At 41.4% G+C, this 19,691-nt stretch overlaps 1 protein-coding gene across 3 annotated transcripts in view; it reads right to left on the reverse strand.

Annotated features, from left to right (window-relative positions):
• Window positions 1-13,317, reverse strand: part of tcf4 (transcription factor 4) — a 318,467-nt gene extending 305,150 nt beyond the window's left edge. The window contains exons 1-4 of one of the 3 annotated variants that reach the window (XM_078271791.1): window positions 12,653-13,317; window positions 12,389-12,480; window positions 11,989-12,027; window positions 6,386-6,458 (exon numbers count right to left, since the gene is read on the reverse strand). In XM_078271791.1, coding sequence (XP_078127917.1) covers window positions 6,386-6,458; window positions 11,989-12,027; window positions 12,389-12,460 — 184 coding nt within the window. In that variant the 5' untranslated portion in view covers window positions 12,461-12,480; window positions 12,653-13,317. Of the gene's footprint in view, window positions 1-6,385; window positions 6,459-11,988; window positions 12,068-12,388 lie in introns of all 3 variants that reach the window. The other 2 variants (XM_078271789.1, XM_078271792.1) reach the window with 2 other exon arrangements.
• Window positions 13,318-19,691: the final 6,374 nt, after the last annotated feature.

Consider the following 19,691-nt stretch of genomic DNA (forward strand, 5'->3'; position numbering starts at 1 on the left):
TAAAGTGCTCATATTATGCTCATTTTCAGGTTCATAATTGTATTTAGAGGTTGTACCAGAATAGGTTTATGTGGTTTAATTTTCAGAAAACACCATATTGTTGTTGTACTGCACATTGCTGCAGCTCCTCTTTTCACCCTGTGTGTTGAGCTCTCTGTTTTAGCTACAGAGTGAGACATCTCACTTCTGTACCATCTTTGTTGGGAGTCGCACATGCGCAGTATGTACTGCTAGCTTGTCAGTTGCAGTTAAAGTTAGGGTTAGGTGCCTTGAAGTCAACGGTCGCAGCCCTGGAAGGAGACATTGGGGGCGTAAAACACCATCGAGCCAGCTAGGCGAGCATTATAACGTGTCTTACAAAGTGATGCACGTTCGTAACGGAAGTAAAGGCTGGACTACAATAGAGCTGTTTGGAGCAGTTTGTGAACAGTGTTTTCTGTTGGAGATGGTAAGTCCCTTTGGGGTGGACTTTGGGCTTTTTCACTTTGTAAACCTATAACGTGCACAAAAAGATACACATAAAGGAAAGGGGAAACGCCAAAAAGCATAATATGAGCACTTTAAGAACAAATTTTGATTTAAGATTTGAGTTGGATTTTACAAGGAGTTTATGGAACAATTATCACTCAGTACAAGTGCAAATAACACTGCTGGATTTAATTTTCATGATAACGTGGATGATATGGAGTGAAGAAATGTGCGTGAGGCATCAATACTTGCAAAACAATATTACGAGTAATCGTTATTCCCACATGTACTTTCTGCAGTCTTACTTCATTTCACCACCTCACCATCTGCGTCGCCATTGTCTCCAAAATGTGCGTACGCATGGGTCAAAGTTTGCGTGGAGGACCGCACATTCTCCCGTCAAGTTTGTTTTTTTATAAATCACAACCTTTGCGTTGGGTAGTGGAACCCACGCACATTTTCAGCCCCGTTTTTCTGTTACGCCACGTTTATAAATGAAAGTATTGATAGACGGACGGGCATCTTGTTGGTTTTTGTTTGGACTGTCTAAAGACGTAGAGGTTAGGTTAAGTATGAATGGGACGGTGAATGGCTGTCGCTATGTGTCAGCCATGTGATTGGCTGGCGCCCAGGTTTTCCTTTATTCAGTTCCTTCTTTCCTTTCATTCTTCCTTCCTTCCTTCCCTCTTTACCTTCTTTCACCTTTCCATTCGTCCTGTTTACATTTCCTTACTCTCTTCTTTCCTTTCTTCCTGTCCCTCTTTTTTTCCCCCCTTTCTGCTGACACTTGAGGAAACACTTCCTCCACCGCTCGTTGCCAACTTTATGCTCCATGGCAACGGGAATGATGGTTTGCCCTCCCACCCCCAAAGCCCCCTTTCCTTCCCCCTCTTTGGTGCCAACGAAACACACACACACACTCAAAATCTGTCAGACACACATTTTGAAGCTCAACACTCAATTCACACACACACACACACACACACACACCTCAATCCTCTCCCAACACCGTTGACAGGGAGACAAACAGTGGATCTGAGAGGTTATACCTTTTTAAAAACGGAGGGAAAAACACCACAACCAGCCAAGACCTGAAATAGACGAGTGGCGGTGGCAGCGGTTTTGACAGGCGGAGTGAAGCCGCTCGCTGAACGGCCTTCATTCAGGAGGAGATTAGAAACACACACAGAGTTTGAAGTGTGCATTATCTGTACAGGGATGATCCCAAAATAAACGACAACAATGGCGAAATCTCCCAATAATTAAAACGCCTAATCCACTTCCTGCTTGGTGATGACCGTGGGCTGAGCGTGTCAGCCAGGACTCGTGAGGGATTGTGTGGCATTTATGTTTAGATGCTTTTGTGTTTTAAAAGGTGAATTCATCATCGCCCAAAATACGAGGACTTACATGGAATGAGGAGAGCGCTTCAAAACCGAAATGTATTCACAGTAGGAAGAATGTCACTTTAAAATCCAACCCCCTACGTGAAGGTATGTTTGGAATAAATGCCACTACTTCCTCAAAAGCATCAGATAAACCAAATCCTAAAACCAGTTTGTATTCCCCTGCCTCTCTGCCGGCCTGACTAACTGACGTGTTATTTTTACACGTTACTGTGTTTCGTGCTTCCACTCATCCACGTGTCTCCTTTGTGGTCTAATTTTGCTGCTGATGTCGTCTTCTTTAGCCCTGTTTGGCAACCTTTCTGAAGCATTTGGGGACACTGTGTTGTCAGATTTCTGCACTGTGGCAAAAGACCTGTTAATACCGGAGATTAAAAGTGAGGATATAATACTGTGCTGTAGTGCTGTGTATTAAAAACCTAAATACTTACTGTTTGATCATATACATATGATATTTACTGATTTGGACCATCATTTTGCATTTTTAGACTGTATTTTTGTTTAGAAAAAAACTTTGCTTCTTTCATGTCCTAAAAACATATTGTTTTGGTGTCTGTACCCAAATTCAGGTAATTCAAAACATTTCCAAAAAGTTCACTGAAAAATCTTTTTCATTCAATTTTGCATTCTGATGTGTTTTTCCAACGATAATCTTGCGATTCTTTCCTCATGTCACTCTTTTTTCAGTGTCAATTTGTTTAAGGTATTATTTTTTAAGGTTTCAGTTTCAACTTTATGTCAATCTGTCTCTGTTTTGGCATGGAGGGGGAGGCGTTTGAGGGGAGGGGCCAAGGGGAGCGTGATTTACAGTAAAGTGATGCAATTTTCTGAACTTCCCAGACTTTTTAAGCTGTTCTATAATTTGCTTTTACCCACTTAGTCACTGTATGCACATAACTGATGGTTATTCATCAAAAATGTCATTATATAAATATTTTGTGAAGGCACCAATAGTCAACCCTACAAAATCATCGCAATATCGATATCGAGGTGTTTGGTCAAAAAATATCGTGATATTTGATTTTCTCCACATCGCCCAGCTCTGATACAGTGCATGGACCCAGTTCAGTGTCGGCATGTCCCAGCCTCTGGCCCCGTCCCAGCCTTTGGAAACCGCTGCTCTCATGGCTGTGTAGGTCTATAGAGTTCTAATTAGCTGCATTCACAAACAGCGCCGGGCTCATCAAAATGCCGAGGCCTGCAGAAAGCCACAGCAGGGGTGAGCACAGTGTGTGTGTGTGTGTGTGTGTGTGTGTGTGTGTGTGTGTGTGTGTGTGTGTGTGTGTGTGTGTACACGGGGGTGTTTAGACGTGTGTGCGTGAGTGTGATTTGTGTTCAGGGATGAGTGCATGCATGTGTGACATCAGTGTGTGTTCCGGTATCGAAAGAAGAAAAAAAAAAGAAAAAATCCCAAAATAAAGATTGACATCGAAGCAGCAAACTAAGGTCCGACAATCACTACCAATTCTACACAAACTGGGGCTTTTTTTTTCTTCCCCTTTCTAAAAATCGTAACATTTGTCGTCCTTCGTCACATTTGTATGCAAGGCACAGGAGCAAACGACACCACCGAAACCGGCGAGCACAAACGACAACAACCACACCACCAAGCAGTAAACAAAGAAGACTTCTCGGCATCTCTCTGTTTTCCAGCCAACAAACAAAATGGCATCCGAACGCCGTTTAGAGGCAAATAACATGAGCGGGAGCATTGAGATGAGGTTGAGATGGTCTCGTACAGACTGAGGATGTTATGAAACATAACACATATATAGTACAATAAAATGCTGAAAAATACACAGAATCCTACACAGAATGCAGCATGGCCTACAACCTGATATATGATCACAGCAAAGAGGTTCCATATATGTAAATGTACATCAAATCATATAGGAAGCAGAAGCAGGAGATCATTAGGAATCTGTCTTTTGTAATAAAAAGACTACAAAATATCATATCATTACTGCAATATGCTCATTGCAAATATTTATGTATAGGAATATTGGAGATTAATTTACTAACCTCTGCTTATTTAATGTGATTGTTCATCAATTAATTCAAGCTGAACAACTGTCATCTGAAAAAAAACTCCCCAACTCACTTCTTTTTTTTTAAACCTTTGAAAACATACGGTGTGTGTGTGTGTGTGTGTGTGTGTGTGTGTGTAACTCTCAGCAATCCAACAAAACGTACAACATGAGGCCACATTGGATTATACGGAAGCTCAGTGCTGCCACGCCTGAAAAAGAAAAACGTGTCGGTATCATGGTTTTCATTCATCATTTTTATTGTAGACCGGCGGGGAGGGTGTATAGCTACAGACACAGCACCACAGAAATACTTCCACTTCCCTGAAGTCACCGGTGGACTGCAGTTCCCTCCAACATTTTTGCAGCTCTTCTTCTCAAGGCTTTAGGTTAGTGGCTCTCACACACAAAATATACCAACGCACACACTCGTAGTGCAGCGCTCGCGAGAGTAGATTTTACTGCACAGACAAACGCGTGATACATTTTTACAGGGCAGCAATGCAGGAATAAGGATACCATAGATACAGTATCTTATTTACTCCAATTCTTATGAAACTGCAATGTTATGAAACTGCAACGTTATGAAACTGCAACGTTGTGTAACCGCAGTTATGGCAAAATCTGTTAATCCCGACATCCCTACTTGGATTTGGAGAATCGTAACACTGCTAATGCACATAGATACACATAACCATACCTCACCAACGTGTTCACAACTCCCTGACTGACTAACTCACTGAGAAACCAACTGACTCGCTCACTAAGCTGCCGTTCACACCGAACACAGCCGCGTTAAAACAATGCAAGGGACTGCTTCAGGTACCAGTAAGACATGAAACACAATACAGGAAGTCCAGTTTGTCACAATGATCACAAGGACAACAGTATAAATGCAGTGTCCAAATTACAAAGGCATCTACCAGGAATGTACTGTACGCTGTATTGATGTCACATTGTCGTCTGCCACAAGTTAAGTCTGGTTCATCTTTTTTGCCGGGTGACCCCGCAGGTTTGTTTTTTTGCTGAAGCCCTGTGCGTTGGCAATGCTAGACTGGCCTCATTCAAATGGATGCATTTTTCCACACAGGGCGGAAGTCAGTCTGAACGTAGCCTAAGTGAATGCCTGACTCAATCAATCAATCAATCATTAACACACGGAGTAGGTACACTCACTAACTCTTTCACTCACTGGCTTCCAGACTGACTGGATGGATGAATGAATGAATGGCTCAGTGTTTTAGTGAAAGAGGGGCTGACGGACATGAAGCAACTTTACCGACATGCTCGCGTTAACATTTATTAATTTAACTAACATTTCAAAGTCAAAGCCAGCATGTTCCACCACTGATGAAACCAAACTGTGCATGCTTGACATCAATAACACCACAGTGCAGAAAAACACAGTGAACTGATCTTCACACACACACACACACACACACACACACACACACACACACACAGAATCACACACACACACACACACACACACACACAGAATCACACATGCACACACACACACAGAATCACACACGCACACACACACAGAATCACACACGAACAGAGGCAGGAAAGAATGAGGGCAGCAAATCAGAAAAACAGGAAGTCTCCTTCAGGAATTAACTTGAGCAGCTGAAAAACAAACTTGTTGCCCTAAAATAAAGAAACATTAAAAAATAACATTAAAAAAAAACAACACATAACCGAATGGCTGTATTTTACACCCCGACATTCATATGCCACTTTACTATGACATGCAAGCAGGAAGAAACGCGTACGAACTACGCATGAGCACAGAATAAACAGTTATGTTACAGGTGATTTGAACAAAATAATTCTCATAATTGGTCAAAATCAAGCACCCAGTGTGTATGAATCCACTGCTGAAAATAGTCCCAGACCAATGCACTATTTACTCTTGTTTGAGTAATGTTTGCTAAAAACTACGGTGGCCAGCTAGAACAGGAAGTTACTGTGTTGTTTTGAAAAAATGTTGCTCCCCGGATGCTGTATGTAAAAAGCTGTCCATTGCTCCCAATATTTAGGATGGGTTAAAATGCAGTAATAGAATTTCACTGCACTGACTGTGTGCATGTGACGATTAAGGAATAAAGTTGGTTTGCTTGGACTATCTCATAATCAAAGCCATACAATCAGACCAGCCCACCTCACTGTTTGAGCAACATGTGGCATTTTAAAACGACAACCAGCTCAACAATAGCCAGAGTATTCTGCAGCATATTCAAAAAAAACAAATCCTGCAGTTTTTCCATGTCTCCTCAGAATAAAAACGAACTGAAAAAAAGCAAAACAGAATAAAACCCCAAAAAACTGCATCTGCATGTACCGAACATGGTTACCCACACAAGAAAATTAAAACGGAAAGCGTAGCAGCAGCAAGCAGGTGTAAGAGGAAGGAGAGGAGGAGGATGAGAGAGGATTGAAAGAAAAGAAGAAGGGTAAAAAAGGAGAAGGCTGACGTACTTGAGCCGGAGAAATGTCCGCTCCCCAGGGAAGTCGGCCCGTTCTTTCCACTGCTAACAGGAGGGGAAAACATCTACAAGACAAACAGATCGCACATTACCTATTAAGAGCACTGACACTACAGACAGCAAGACACAAGTCTACAGAAGCCTCACTGCAGCTACACATGAGAAGCTTCCTTCCAAAACGCCAGGGCAACATTTGGCTGAAAAACGCTGCTGCCAGATTCTCATCACATTACAATCCTGCTGGGAAACGTCTTAATTTTTATGGTCATTCAATTTTCTTCATGTTCAGCTTATCATAGCTTTTTTTTTTTTTTTTTCGGTTTTCAAAATAGTAGATATCACGTTTTGGAAGGAAACTATTTTTGGGGTATTTACCAAGAAACAAAAGGTCCATCATCACTAGGGCTGGGTATCAGTGGGTAACATTTCAAAACTAACAATCAATACCAAAATGATTTTTTATATTTAAATTGTAATATAAATGTTTTTCATTTTAAAAAGTAGCCAAGGCTTTCAAATGTCTTTTTTTTTTTTCAAAGCTCAAGAAGTCCTGCAACAAGTTTGCATAAATTAATTTGCAGTCCGAAATTTGGGAAGATTTTGATATCTATCTATCTGATCAAAGAATAAATAAACAAAATGATAAATCTGCCCAAGGATTTAATGCCTGCAGCGGTGGGACAAAGTCACTGTTTTTCAAGTCACAAGTAAGTCCATAGTCAAGTCCCAAATCAAGACCAATAAGTCCATAGTCAAGTCCCAAATCAAGACCAACAAGTCCATAGTCAAGTCCCAAATCAAGACCAACAAGTCCATAGTCAAGTCCCAAATCAAGACCAACAAGTCCATAGTCAAGTCCCAAATCAAGACCAACAAGTTCTTAATGTAGTCCCAAATCAAGACCCATAGTTAAATCTTAAGTAAATCTAGAGTAATGTCCAGAGAGACGTCCAACAAGTTCTAGGGTCAAGTCCCAAATCAAGACTACCAAGTCCAGAGTCAAGTCCAACGTCAAGACAGGCAAGTCCTGAGTCCCATGAGAAACAAGGTTAATCCTGAGTCCCGTGGGTGACAGGTAAATCCTGAGTCAAGTCCCAGAACAGGTAAATACCAAGTCAAGTCCCAGGACAGGTAAATCCCGAGTCAAGCCCCAGGACAGGTTAATCCCGAGTCAAGTCCCAGGACAGGTAAATCCCGAGTCAAGTCCCAGGACAGGTTAATCCCGAGTCAAGTCCCAGAACAGGTAAATACCAAGTCAAGTTCCAGGACAAGTAAATACCAAGTCAAGTCCCAGGACAGGTAAATCCTGAGTCAAGTCCCAGGACAGGTTAATCCCGAGTCAAGTCCCAGAACAGGTAAATACCAAGTCAAGTTCCAGGACAAGTAAATACCAAGTCAAGTCCCAGGACAGGTAAATCCCGAGTCAAGTCCCAGGACAGGTAAATACCGAGTCAAGTCCCAGGACAGGTTAATCCTGAGTCAAGTCCCAGGACAGGTAAATCCCAAGTCAGGTTACAAGACAAGACCAAAAGATACCCAAGTCAAGTCCGAAGACAGGCAAGTCAAGTCTCAAGTCAAGGCCAACAAGTCGCAAGCCAGGTCCAAGTCCTTTACTTTGTGTTCCAACTCCTTAACAAGTCAGCTTGTGTCCTTTGACAAATTTAGTGTCATTTAATTTTGATAGTAGACTTTAAAACATTTCAAAACTAACTGATCAATCACACTTGGTTTGTCATTTCTGTTAAACAGTTACAATCATTTGTAATTTCGTAATTTTTGTCGACATTTGTTTTTATATTGACCATAGAACTGTTTGCATCCGATTGTAATAATTTGAAGTGTCACCTGTTATCTGTCTGTTGGTCAGTACAGTACGGACAAACGCACCTTTCCATCCTGCTCGCGCTGCCTCATTGGCTGCTGTCCAAAGTTTTTTGTACACTATTATGGTTCATTTTCTGGCTCGATGAGAATACTGAGTCCTTCCAAGTCAAACAGGTAGAGTCTAAAGGCCAGTAGTCATTAGCGATAAAGTAACAGTTGAGTTGCAAGGATTTTTTGATTTTATTTTAAGAAGTATTCAGGTTTGTGACACGAGTCCACACCTCTTGATGGCAGCTTTCCGTACTTGCGTGTTTTCAATACTTGATGCTATGGGCACATTTTGGTCTGTACTCAAAATGCATCGAGGTTCGATACCCAGCCCTAACGATCACACGGACTCTCAGCCCAGAGCTAAACCCAGATATGAAGAGTTCATTTTCCAAAACACTGTGGGAACATTTTTTGGGAAGCAGAAATAAATCAAATTCCTCATTCAGCATCTGTGAAAAAAATAAAGCAGGATCCTCAAATCACCTGCTCAATTTTTTTATAAATGTGTTTTCATTCAAAAGTGTCACTTTTTTGTGTTGGACGGCTCATTTTGGAATAAAACGCTTCATATCTACTTTATGTCTGACTGAGATAATCATCAGAACTAGTTACCATCTACTCTACACATCTACAGGAAAATAAGCACACGGTTGAAGACACAGACTGAAGCTGAGTACTGAGTCCTGTTGTTTTAATGTACAAGCTACTGTAAGAAAAACAGTTCATCAAAGTGAGACATCTGACCGCGACGGATAACCTCTGTGGATAAACTCTGGGCCTGTGTGTCGGCGTGTTTGATGGTGAAATCTCAGTGATTGTGGACACACTCGGAGCTTCCTACTTTCAGATGCTAAAAGCTTTTCAGGATTTCAGGTTTTGTGGGGTTTGTTTCTTTGAACGGACCACAATATAAGTAATTTAAACCCTGACTTAAAACAATAAATACTCGATCCGTCATTAGAGCTGCAACGATTAGTCAATTAATCGATTAGTCGTCAGCTATTAAATTAATCGCCAACTATTTTGATAACCGGTTTGAGTCATTTGTAATGAAATAAAAAAAAAGGTCAAATTCTCTGATTCCAGCTTCTTAAATGGGAACATTTTCTAGTTTCTTGGCTCCTCTGTCACAGTGAACTGAATATCTTTGAGTTGTGGACAAAACAAGACATTTGAGGACGTCATTTTGAGCTTTCGATCGACATTTTTCACAATTTTCTGAGATTTTATAGACAACTAATCGATTAATCGATCAAATAATCAACAGATTATTGAAAATACTATGATTGTAAATCGTCAGTTGCAGCCCTGTCTGTCATTGTTCTTCATACGCAGCCTGTGGGGCCTGTTAAGTGTGTATGTTGGATGCTGAGGTTGCTCCCTGCGACAAATAAAGGGAAAACAAAACGCTTGCGAGATAAAAAAGATCCAACTCTGATTATTAGCAGGTCTATCGATATCCCAGTCAAAGCACTCGGAGCTGCGGGTGTCAGCGTGTGGGCGTGCAAAGACAGATGATCGCATAAATTAATGCGACCGGCCTGCGTTTATAATGAGAAGAGACACATTTGAGCTGCTGCCTCCCTCCTTTGTTTGAATATTCTTTCACGGAAATATCATTTAAGACTAAGGCTGATTGACATTTTTTGGTCAATTTTTTGGTCAACTCAAACACAGGCTATATGTCTATAATATCCCTGCGATACACCTCAGGGACTCAAGAGCTACTAAATGATGATTGTGTGACAATTTATTTTGTACTTTTGTCCACAAATATAATCCTATAATATTCCTATGGTGACTTGAGTGTATGTGTCTGCATCTAATGACATTTATTTGCTGTATGTATTGTTACATAAACTATATTTGTATCATCACAATATCAATATAGAGACTTAATATGGCTCTGTGGTTCTAAATTATAAATACAGTTGTCTTGTATTATGTTTTCTTCTAATAAAAAGATCACTGTACTAGTTTAGAAATATATGCTGAGTTTACAGGGCTGTTACTGGACATTTGTGATACTTATACACTATAATACTTCTATAGAGACTTTAAAAAGGTATTTATGATACACACATAGACATATACATAGCCAATACACCACATACTGTGTAATTAAAATATGGCTTTTGAGGCATATTATGTGTCTGTGGTTCTCATTTCTGACGTAACAGTGTATGTCTTTTGTTCGAAATCTCACAATAACACCCCTACAATATTCTTATAGAAATCAGAGACTATCATGTTTCAGTGAGGTTATAGTGAGTGGGGCCAGGTTAAAATAATCGATTCTCCAGTTAAAGTCGATCTTTGTTTGAGTGATCTGATATCGATTAATAAAATCCCGAAATGTGTCTTATAATTGATATTTTAATATATGCCTCTTTATTTATTTAAAAAAAACATATTCAAGGGCTGCTTCTTGCTTGTACAATTTCAGCCTAATTGAGTCGGAAATGTAATCCAAACGGTACATTGGGAATCGGAATTGATTCACGAAATCATTGGCGATACCCAGCCCTGATATTGAGTTGATACATACTTTTGGAAATATATAATGGAAACAATGAAAATCCTATAGGACTTTTTGACTAGGGGTGTTTATTGAAACATCACTAGAATGCAGCTAAAGGGAAATATTATATAAGGGATTATTACTCTTTTAATAGCTTTAGAATTCAAATCTCCTATGATATCTTGATACTGTTTCTACAGTGCTCCTACAGTTACAGTGTGTACTGTATGTGGGCCTCATCTGTGATCTCGTGATATTTGTTTATTGCATTAACATTCCAATGGAGATTAAAATGTATTTATTGATGGGGATTATATCTCCTTATTTTTTGCATTTCGTGCAGCATCACTGTTCTCACATCTCATATGATATGCTAATAGTGCCGCCTATGAAATTCCTAGACTTGCATTGTGCATGCAGGCCTCAGCTGTGATCTCATTCTCTTTATTGCATTAACATTCTTGCAGGAACTTACAATAGGCCTACTGCAAGAAAATGTACTGTAGTGATTTCCCCCCCCCCCCTATATTTGCATGTCATTCAGTATCACGAGCCTCATTCCTACTGATATTTTCTGATTACATTATGTTCAGGCTGTCTCTCTACGTTTCATAACAATATCACTCAGTCAGGTTTTTCCCCTCTTCATTTTGGGGTGTTTCACTTGGGGTGTTTTTTTTTTTTTTTCCTCCTCCTCCTCTTCAGACCAAAGTTGCTCCCAGAGGAGGAGAGGCGCACAGAAAACATGGCCGAGAGCGGGGACACTATTTCCTGTGCGTCAAGTTCATAACACAGGCTGTTCTTTAAAGAAAAGAAGAAAAAAAAAAAAAAAAAAACTTTTAACTTTGAAACCGAGTCATGAGTCGGAGCATTGAACAGCCTGCTGCAGGAACATTTAGACTGCGGACAGTAAAGTGACACAGTTCTCTCTATGTGTCTTTCTGTCGGTGTGTGACTGTCATGCAGGTTCCTGATTCAACATCGAGTCTTTTTTTTGTTTTTTGTTGTTTGCATCTGAAACATTGTGTATACAACACGGTGCAGAGTGCATGGAACAGCCTCAGAAAACTCACACTGACAAACGAATAAAAGGAAACATTTTCTAAAATCCTATCATGGGCAGAGAAAAACAGGCTACACATGAAGGGTAAAAAAAAAAAAAAAAAAAAAAAAAAAGGACTTAAAATGAGATATACTACCATGGATGTTGGGAACATTTTCAAATCGCTGTTTCGCATCTATAAGACAACAAAATTACCAATGCAGCATCACAATTCTCTGCACACACACACACACACACACACACACACACACACACACACACACACACACACACACGCACCAACAAAAATGAAATTACAAAACCAATAATATGCACTGACTTTCCTGCAAGTTACTCTACATAAACACACTTTTGTGCAAACAGTTGAAAGACTGAGTGAAAGCTAAAAATCAGCAGCTTATGTGCCGTACAACTCCTATACATTAACAATGTAAACAGTGGCCGCTGTAGGGACGTCTTTAATGTTCTCCTACGGCTGTCATGGTACTAGTCATTCTAGTCATATTAACATTTAAGAACAAGATCGGTTTCCTTACCGCGCTGAAATCCAGTAAGTCACTCAGTTCCTTGTCTGTCCCCAAAGCTGCCATCCGCTGTTGATGATGCATTTTAGCAAAATCTCACGGACCTAAAAGCAGAGAAACAAATGAAGAGATAGACAGACAGACAGAAGAGGACAGGTAGACAGATTGATAGATGGAGAGATAGAGGGAGGGAGAGGAGAGAAGAGAAACGAGGAAGACCTCGGCTTTTTTTTTTTTTATTATTTATTTATTTATTTTTATTATTTTTTTGCGCACCGCTCCGCTCCGCTCCCGGATCTCTTTTCCTCCACGGCGAAATAAATCCAGTAAAACAAGCTCGCAGCCTCGATCGCAATTCTAGTTCATCCTCGGAGCACGGGCTCAGTCCCGGGGGTTCCTGCTTTGGCAGCACGAAAGAAATCGCAAGAAGAAGAAAGAAAGAAAGAAAGAAAGAAAGAAAGAAAGAAAGAAAGAAAGAAAAAAAAAAAACTGACAGGAAATAAAAGAAGAAGGGGTAGGGCGACAGGAGCGGAGTCTTTTCGCGTGTGTTTTGGTGTGTTTTTCTCCAGCCAAAAAAAACAACAAAAAAAAACAAGTCCGAGCTCCCCGCGTTAACACGCAGTTCGTCCGCCGCGACCGACTGCAAGCAGGCTCACACAGGATACAAATAAATAACACGCTGGATCTCCGCGAGCCTCTCGGGGAAGGGGGGAAAGGAGATGAAATGTGTTGGTGGCTGTTTGTTTGTCTGTGTGCGCTGTGTCAGAGGAAGAGTCCAGGCAACGCGTGAGCGATGCTCCTGACCGCGGGCTGAGGGTCCCCCTTCGCTCGGCTGCGGCTGCTGAAGATCCCCGGGTAGGGTGCAGGACGGAGCCCATGTGCGTCTGGCACAGCCTCGGTGCGATACATGTGTTGGTGCGGCCACCTAGCTTACACTCTACAGTCCAACAGCACCGCGCCGAGCTGCTGCTGCTGCTTAACAGGAGACAGCAGAGAATCTGTAGGGAAAATCCATTGATTTTAAAGAACAATTGGTTTGTTGGGTTTGATTGATTGACTGGCTGATTGATGCAGTGATTGGCCGGTTCTGATTTGGATTGGGTATATTGGGGTAGGGAAAGGTGATTTTTAAATGGAACTGTAATGGTGCTTGAACCTAAACTATATAAAACTTTATATAGTTAAAAAATACTAATTATGTATATGTCAAATCGTAATCGTTTCATTAGGATGAGGATTAGGGCCACATTTGAAATATATATATTTGAGTTTAGAGTTTAAAGTCAGAAGTGTGAGACTAAAGTCTCAGCGTTCTGACTTCAAACTCAGATTTTTGAGGGTGGGGGGGCAGGGGGAACAGTCAGAATCCCGACTTTAAAGCGAGAATTCTGACTTTAAACTCAGAACTCAAATACATTTTTTCACATTGGCCCTAATCCTCTTCCATAATTTATATATTTGTTTATTTCATATTTTTATTTTAATAATTTAGGTGGTCTGTTTTATATAATCATTTATTTTACATCCCTACATATGTCTTATGTATTTCTGAATCTTTCTTGTTTTATATGTGATAGTTTTTGTTAATGCTTTTTTATTGGTTTGCCTAAGTGTATGAAACAAGTGCAGTGCTTGACCTGCATGCTAACCCCCCATGGGTCACCACTTAAACAACAACAGTGCCAAACCCCACCCCTCTGGAAATACTTTACAGTACTTTGCTTTTTGTTTTTTTCGTGCAGCCCACTGCCTGCAGGTATGAAATGACTGGCCTATTTCTGCAAATTACACCCTGTATGTGCAGGTTTCTCTCAGAGAAAAAGCCAGCTAAAACACACAGGTGCAGGTAGGACATAAAGGCTTATTTGTTGCGGTGTAAAGTGGTGCTGCCTGTTGGCCCTTCACAGCCTTTCACTCTCAAACAAACTACAAGCCATGTAATAGCTTATAGAGAACGCAGTAGAGAGCACAGACCCACTCGCTGTTACAAAATACATGAGCGCAAAATACATGAGCGCAAAATACATGAGCGCAAGCATGTTTTAATTTGTGTTATGTTCCTGATCTGAGGTGGATTTAATTTTTGTTGTTGAAAGGGTTGACGGGACGATCAAGTGGACAGTAAGCACATCACAATTCTCTTTATGCTTTTTATCAAGCCAGCACGCACCTGACAGACGAGACTGTCCCCCCCCCCCAAAAAAAAACGCTCCCATAGGTCGTTTGTTCAAGCAGCACTTACGACTCATATTTACATTTACAGTGACCGCTCCCTCTAGTGGCCGTATTAGTTATGATGGGAGCAAAGCCCGGAGTAAGGTGAGGTATGAGAATTCCAAATTGGGGTAGGTTGGGGTTAGCCTGGCTCCGCCCTCCTACGCACTTCCGCCCAATTTTCATTTTCCTTCAGTACACCGTCTGGGTTTGCGGTATATTCTTGGGTTTTCTCCGGCCAGTTTTTTTACAGGTCCAATCAGCGAACAAAGGGAGTGGCTGAGAACAATGACGTTGAGGTTGTACACTAGTTTGAGTTGTAGTTCCGTAATGGTGGCGGAGAATAGGTAGGTAGATAGATAGATAGATAGATAGATAGATAGATAGATAGATAGATAGATAGATAGATAGATAGAACTTTATTGTCTGTAGAAACGGAAATTTGTCTTGCAATACAAGCTCCAACAATTACAACACAACACAACCTAAAGACAAAAAGCTAAAAACATATAGGCATCAGTAAAAAACATAAATAGCTAATTAATTAATATGAGGGGGGACTTGCCCTGCAAGAGTGGTCTTAAATAGTCATAAATATATATATGAAAGGGGAGGGGGGGGAACTCTCTCTTCTTTGCCCTCCTGTGTTGACTCAGCAGAGATATTGACAGAGGAACAAATGAGTGTTTATATTTGTTCTTTCTGCAGTCTGGGACCCTATAGCGCCTCCCAGAGGGCAGGAGTTGGTACTCCCCATGCAACACATGGGAAGAGTCCAGGGAGATTTTGGCAGCCAGTCTGATGGTGTGCAGTATGTGGCTTTCAGTGAAGGCGTTCTCCACCGAGTGTCCCACCAATTTGGAACAGATTCCCAGGAGCTGAGAGGCCCCCAACCAACCCTGCGCCTTCATACTGCAGATGCTTTGAATTGTTGACACAAAGAAAAGAGACAATGATGCGAGCGAAGCCATTCGGTCTGTTGTGGCAACGCTGCCGAATATCCAGAAGTTAAAGCCCGAGCAAGAACAATCTTTACTGAGTTTTGTTGGTGGCCATGATGTTGTGGCCCTCCTCCCCACGGGGTCCAGGAAAAGTTTGATTTTCCAGCTCACTCGGTTAGTGGTGAAGGAGTTGGCTAAGGCGAACGCTAGCGGTGCTAAGCCAACGTCACGACCAAATGTTAGCGATTGGTTATGGCGGATCCAGAGTGGCTCTGGGCAGATCCAGTAGTTTTAAACTTCAACAGAGTACCCGCCTTCAAGAAAGTTAACACTTGGAGAGTGGCCAGACTCTCTGTACAAATGAAATGTACCAGAGTCTGGTATCACCAGCCTAGGTTGGGGTGGTTAATGCGTCATATAAACAAAGGACTTTCACCTAGATGAGCGGGCTTCGAGTCCCGTTTGACTATAGACAGCGAGTATTTTGTAACTTTACAAACACGTTCCGCATCACGCACTTAACCGGAAGTAATGTCTGATTTTAACCCAAACCATGATCTTTTTCGCAACTTAACAAAGTTGTTTTTGTGCCTAAACGTAACCAAACTGACCATTTCACAACATTAAAGACGTTAAAAAACCGATTAAGGACGGAAAACGCTCCTGTGCGTCATATTATAGGGTAGGAACAAGTGACCCATATCATCGTAGGTTTGGAGGACTTGTTGGGACAGACACTTGCCTACTCTGCGTGAGCCCCAAATTCATTTATAGAGCACATTTTAAAAACAACAACAGTAGACCAAAGTGCTGTACAATCAGAGATAATACAAACATCAACAGAACACAGTAAAGATACAAGGACCAGTTTAAAGACAAAATGACAATAATATAGTAAGGCAACTACCATAGTGTGTTTAAAGCCTGAGAATAAAGATGTGTTTTAAGACGGGATTTAAAAACAGGCACTGTAGGGGCCAGCCTAGCAAGTAGAGAGGCAACTCATTCCAGAGTTTGTGGGCTACAACTGTAGAGGCGCGCTCAAAGATTCTGTTAGATTTCAAGCAGTGCCAATGGTATGAAACGGTATACACTTCCTGTCTCCTAAATGGGCAAGGCCACGTTAAAAAGTGTAGTGAACGTTGTGTGGATGGATGTAAAGTTATATCTGCATAATATAATAATATTGTCTTTTGCTAACATTAGATTAGATATGTTGCATTTGCAGGGCGTACGTGAAGTTTGCTTAGCCATGTTGCCAGATCTCACGAGAGCGTGCTCCTGAGACAAAAACAGGTCTCGATCAAAGTTCATTTTCTCCTGATGTGCCCATGTGAAAAATGCCATTTCATTGTCGGAATCTTCGGGAGATATGTGGCTTGTGAAAAATGCCATGAATACCATAAAGTACAATATAAACTAAAGCAGGTCCTGCATTTTTAGCTGTGGCCTTCATATAAGGTCCTCAGCAGGGGCTCAACAAACAAATTGCATCCCAAATTGCTAAATAAATCCCGCAAAAAACACCACACACCTTATGCTATAACAATAGACATGAATTGAGTGAATATCGTCAATATCGTCACTCTCAGTCGCCAACCAAACAAAATGTTCTCAGGTTGTCAAGTCAAACCAAGGAGACAAAATAACATGGATGTTGTGAAGCGAATGATGTGTTGAAGTGTGTTCGTATAATGCTGACAGAATAACACAGGTCGGTTAAGGCTGATATAATGCATCATGTGTGTGCAGAACAGATAATCACAGCAACAGTGTCACAACTGGCTGTCTGGAAAGAGATCAATCTAAAATGTCAGCATGCAAAGTTATGCAAACGTTAGAGTTAATGGGGAACATGCAAAATCACTGAAAAAACACCACACCTAAATGACAGAATAAATCATTTGTTAGTACAGTGCAAAATAGCCCATATGAGAGGTTTTCTGACCTAAGACAAAAGTACAGTTTTTAAGTTGGAACGACTAAAACTACTTGGTTAAGTTTAGAGAAATTGCATCTTAATGGTTAAAACTAATTATACATTAGTCTGGCTTTGCCAGACCTTCCTCCACAGCGCTGCGGTGGAGGGTCTGGCTAGTCCACAAAGCATTCCGGGATGGGAGAAAAACGTGCTCTGGTTTTTTGGCATTTCTTTAAACCAATCACAATCATCATTGGTGGCGCTTAGCTCCGCATGGAGATGGAATAGCCTCGGGAGGAACTTGATTTGGTGGACTGTGTACTTTCAAAAGTTGTTTTAGTCGTGCGTGAGAAAACTCAGATTGGACAGATAGTCTAGCTAGCTGTCTGGATTTACCCTGCAGAGATCTGAGGAGCAGTTAACCATAGTCCTCATACAGTCCTGCCAACCTGGAACAGTCTGGGGTCATCGTTTCAACAAGTACCATACGCCGCACAGTAAACCAAACAGGGCTTCATGGGAGAAGGCCAAGGAAGACACCATTGCTGAGGAGAAGACATAAAAAGGAACGACTGATTTTTGCCAACGAGTAGCTGGACAAACCGCAGTCCTTCTGGGAAAATGTTCTGTGGACAGATGAAACAAAAATAGAGCTTTTTGGCAATGCACACCAACAGTCTGTTTACAGACAGAGCAATGAAGCCTACAAGGAAAAGAACACCCTACCTAACAGTTAAGCATGGTGGAGGATCCATAATGCTGTGGGGCTGCTTTGCTGCATCTGGTACTGGAGCCCTTGACCATATCACAGGAATCATGAAATCAGAGAATTATCAAGAGATTTTAGAGCGAAATGCTCTACCCAGTGTAAGAAAACTTGGTTTGAGTCGAAGATCATGGGTCCTCCAGCAAGACAAAGACCCAAAACACACATCCAAAAGCACGCAGAAATGATTAAATGGAAAAAATGGTTTTAAGTTTTAAAATGGCCAGCAATGAGTCCTGATCTCTGAGTCTTTGACCATCACTAGGTAAAAGGTACTTTATTGTCACATACACATACATGTAGCGACATTCATTCTCTGCATTTAACCCATCCCTCAAGGGAGAGGTGGGCAGCCATTTACAGCGCTCCTGTATCTGATCTGAGCCAGTGCCTTGATCAAGGGCACTGACTGGAGAACCTAGTACATGTTTTTTGATGGTGGGGAAAACCAGAGCACCCAGAGGAAACCCACGCAAACATGGAGAGAATATACAAACTCCACACAGAAAGGCCGGGAACAACCTGGATTCAAACCCAGAACCTTCTTGCTGTGAGGCCACAGTGCTAACCGTTGGGCCACCATGCTCCCAAGCGGACGTACACGGACAGTGTAATAGTTCTATTTATACCACTTTCTGGAATCTGCTTGGAGCACACATGCACAGTAGATCGGCGTCTGCACGATTTAATATTACTCAATATTATTAATATATAATAGTTTGTTATAAAGATGGATTGTAGACACGCACATCTTCACACAGTGTCTCTTCAAATACAGTGTGCATTTTGGTTTTGCGGCACAAGCGCAGTTGTGCCCTTATAGCATAGTGACAGCACGGGCATGTACACATCACAAAAAATTGGGGGATATGCAGATGTCCGTACAGAGCCTATGCCTACACCCTCTGATGATGAAATTCACGTCAGGCTGACCGTCGCATACCCTCACATATTTGGGGAATGCAGGCTTAAGAGAGGCAAATACAGAAAGGAAATACACTGATGGGCCATTGCAGAAGATTCCAACCAGAAACAGTATCAAAAGTGGGCTTTGATATATGACATTTTGAAAGCTGCACCAATCAGCGCTTTTGTATTAAAAAGGGACGCTTTTTTCAGTGCTTGTGCACATGTGTTTTGGGTATCTGGAGTGCCTACCCCGCAACACGATCCAGTTTCTGTGGGCTGCCTAAAATCAGAAAACATGGGATTCAACAAGCCATTCAGATTTGGCTCCCCTTCCTATGTCACATGCAGGCTCATTAGAATATACCGCCCCCTATCTGAGTAGCTCCAACCACGCCATATTTTTCTCGCAAGTGAATCGGCGCAGACTGGGCTTTTTGTTAGGGGGGGTTTAAAGAGACAGGCGCTAAAACTACAATACACTACAATGGTACTGTTACCACACTGCACATAGCTGTACATACTGTACATATCTGTCTATGGTTCATATTGAATATTCATATTTAT

The sequence above is a fragment of the Sander vitreus genome, chromosome 16 (assembly GCF_031162955.1).
Source record: "Sander vitreus isolate 19-12246 chromosome 16, sanVit1, whole genome shotgun sequence".
In the NCBI taxonomy this organism is placed as follows: Eukaryota; Metazoa; Chordata; class Actinopteri; order Perciformes; family Percidae; genus Sander; species Sander vitreus.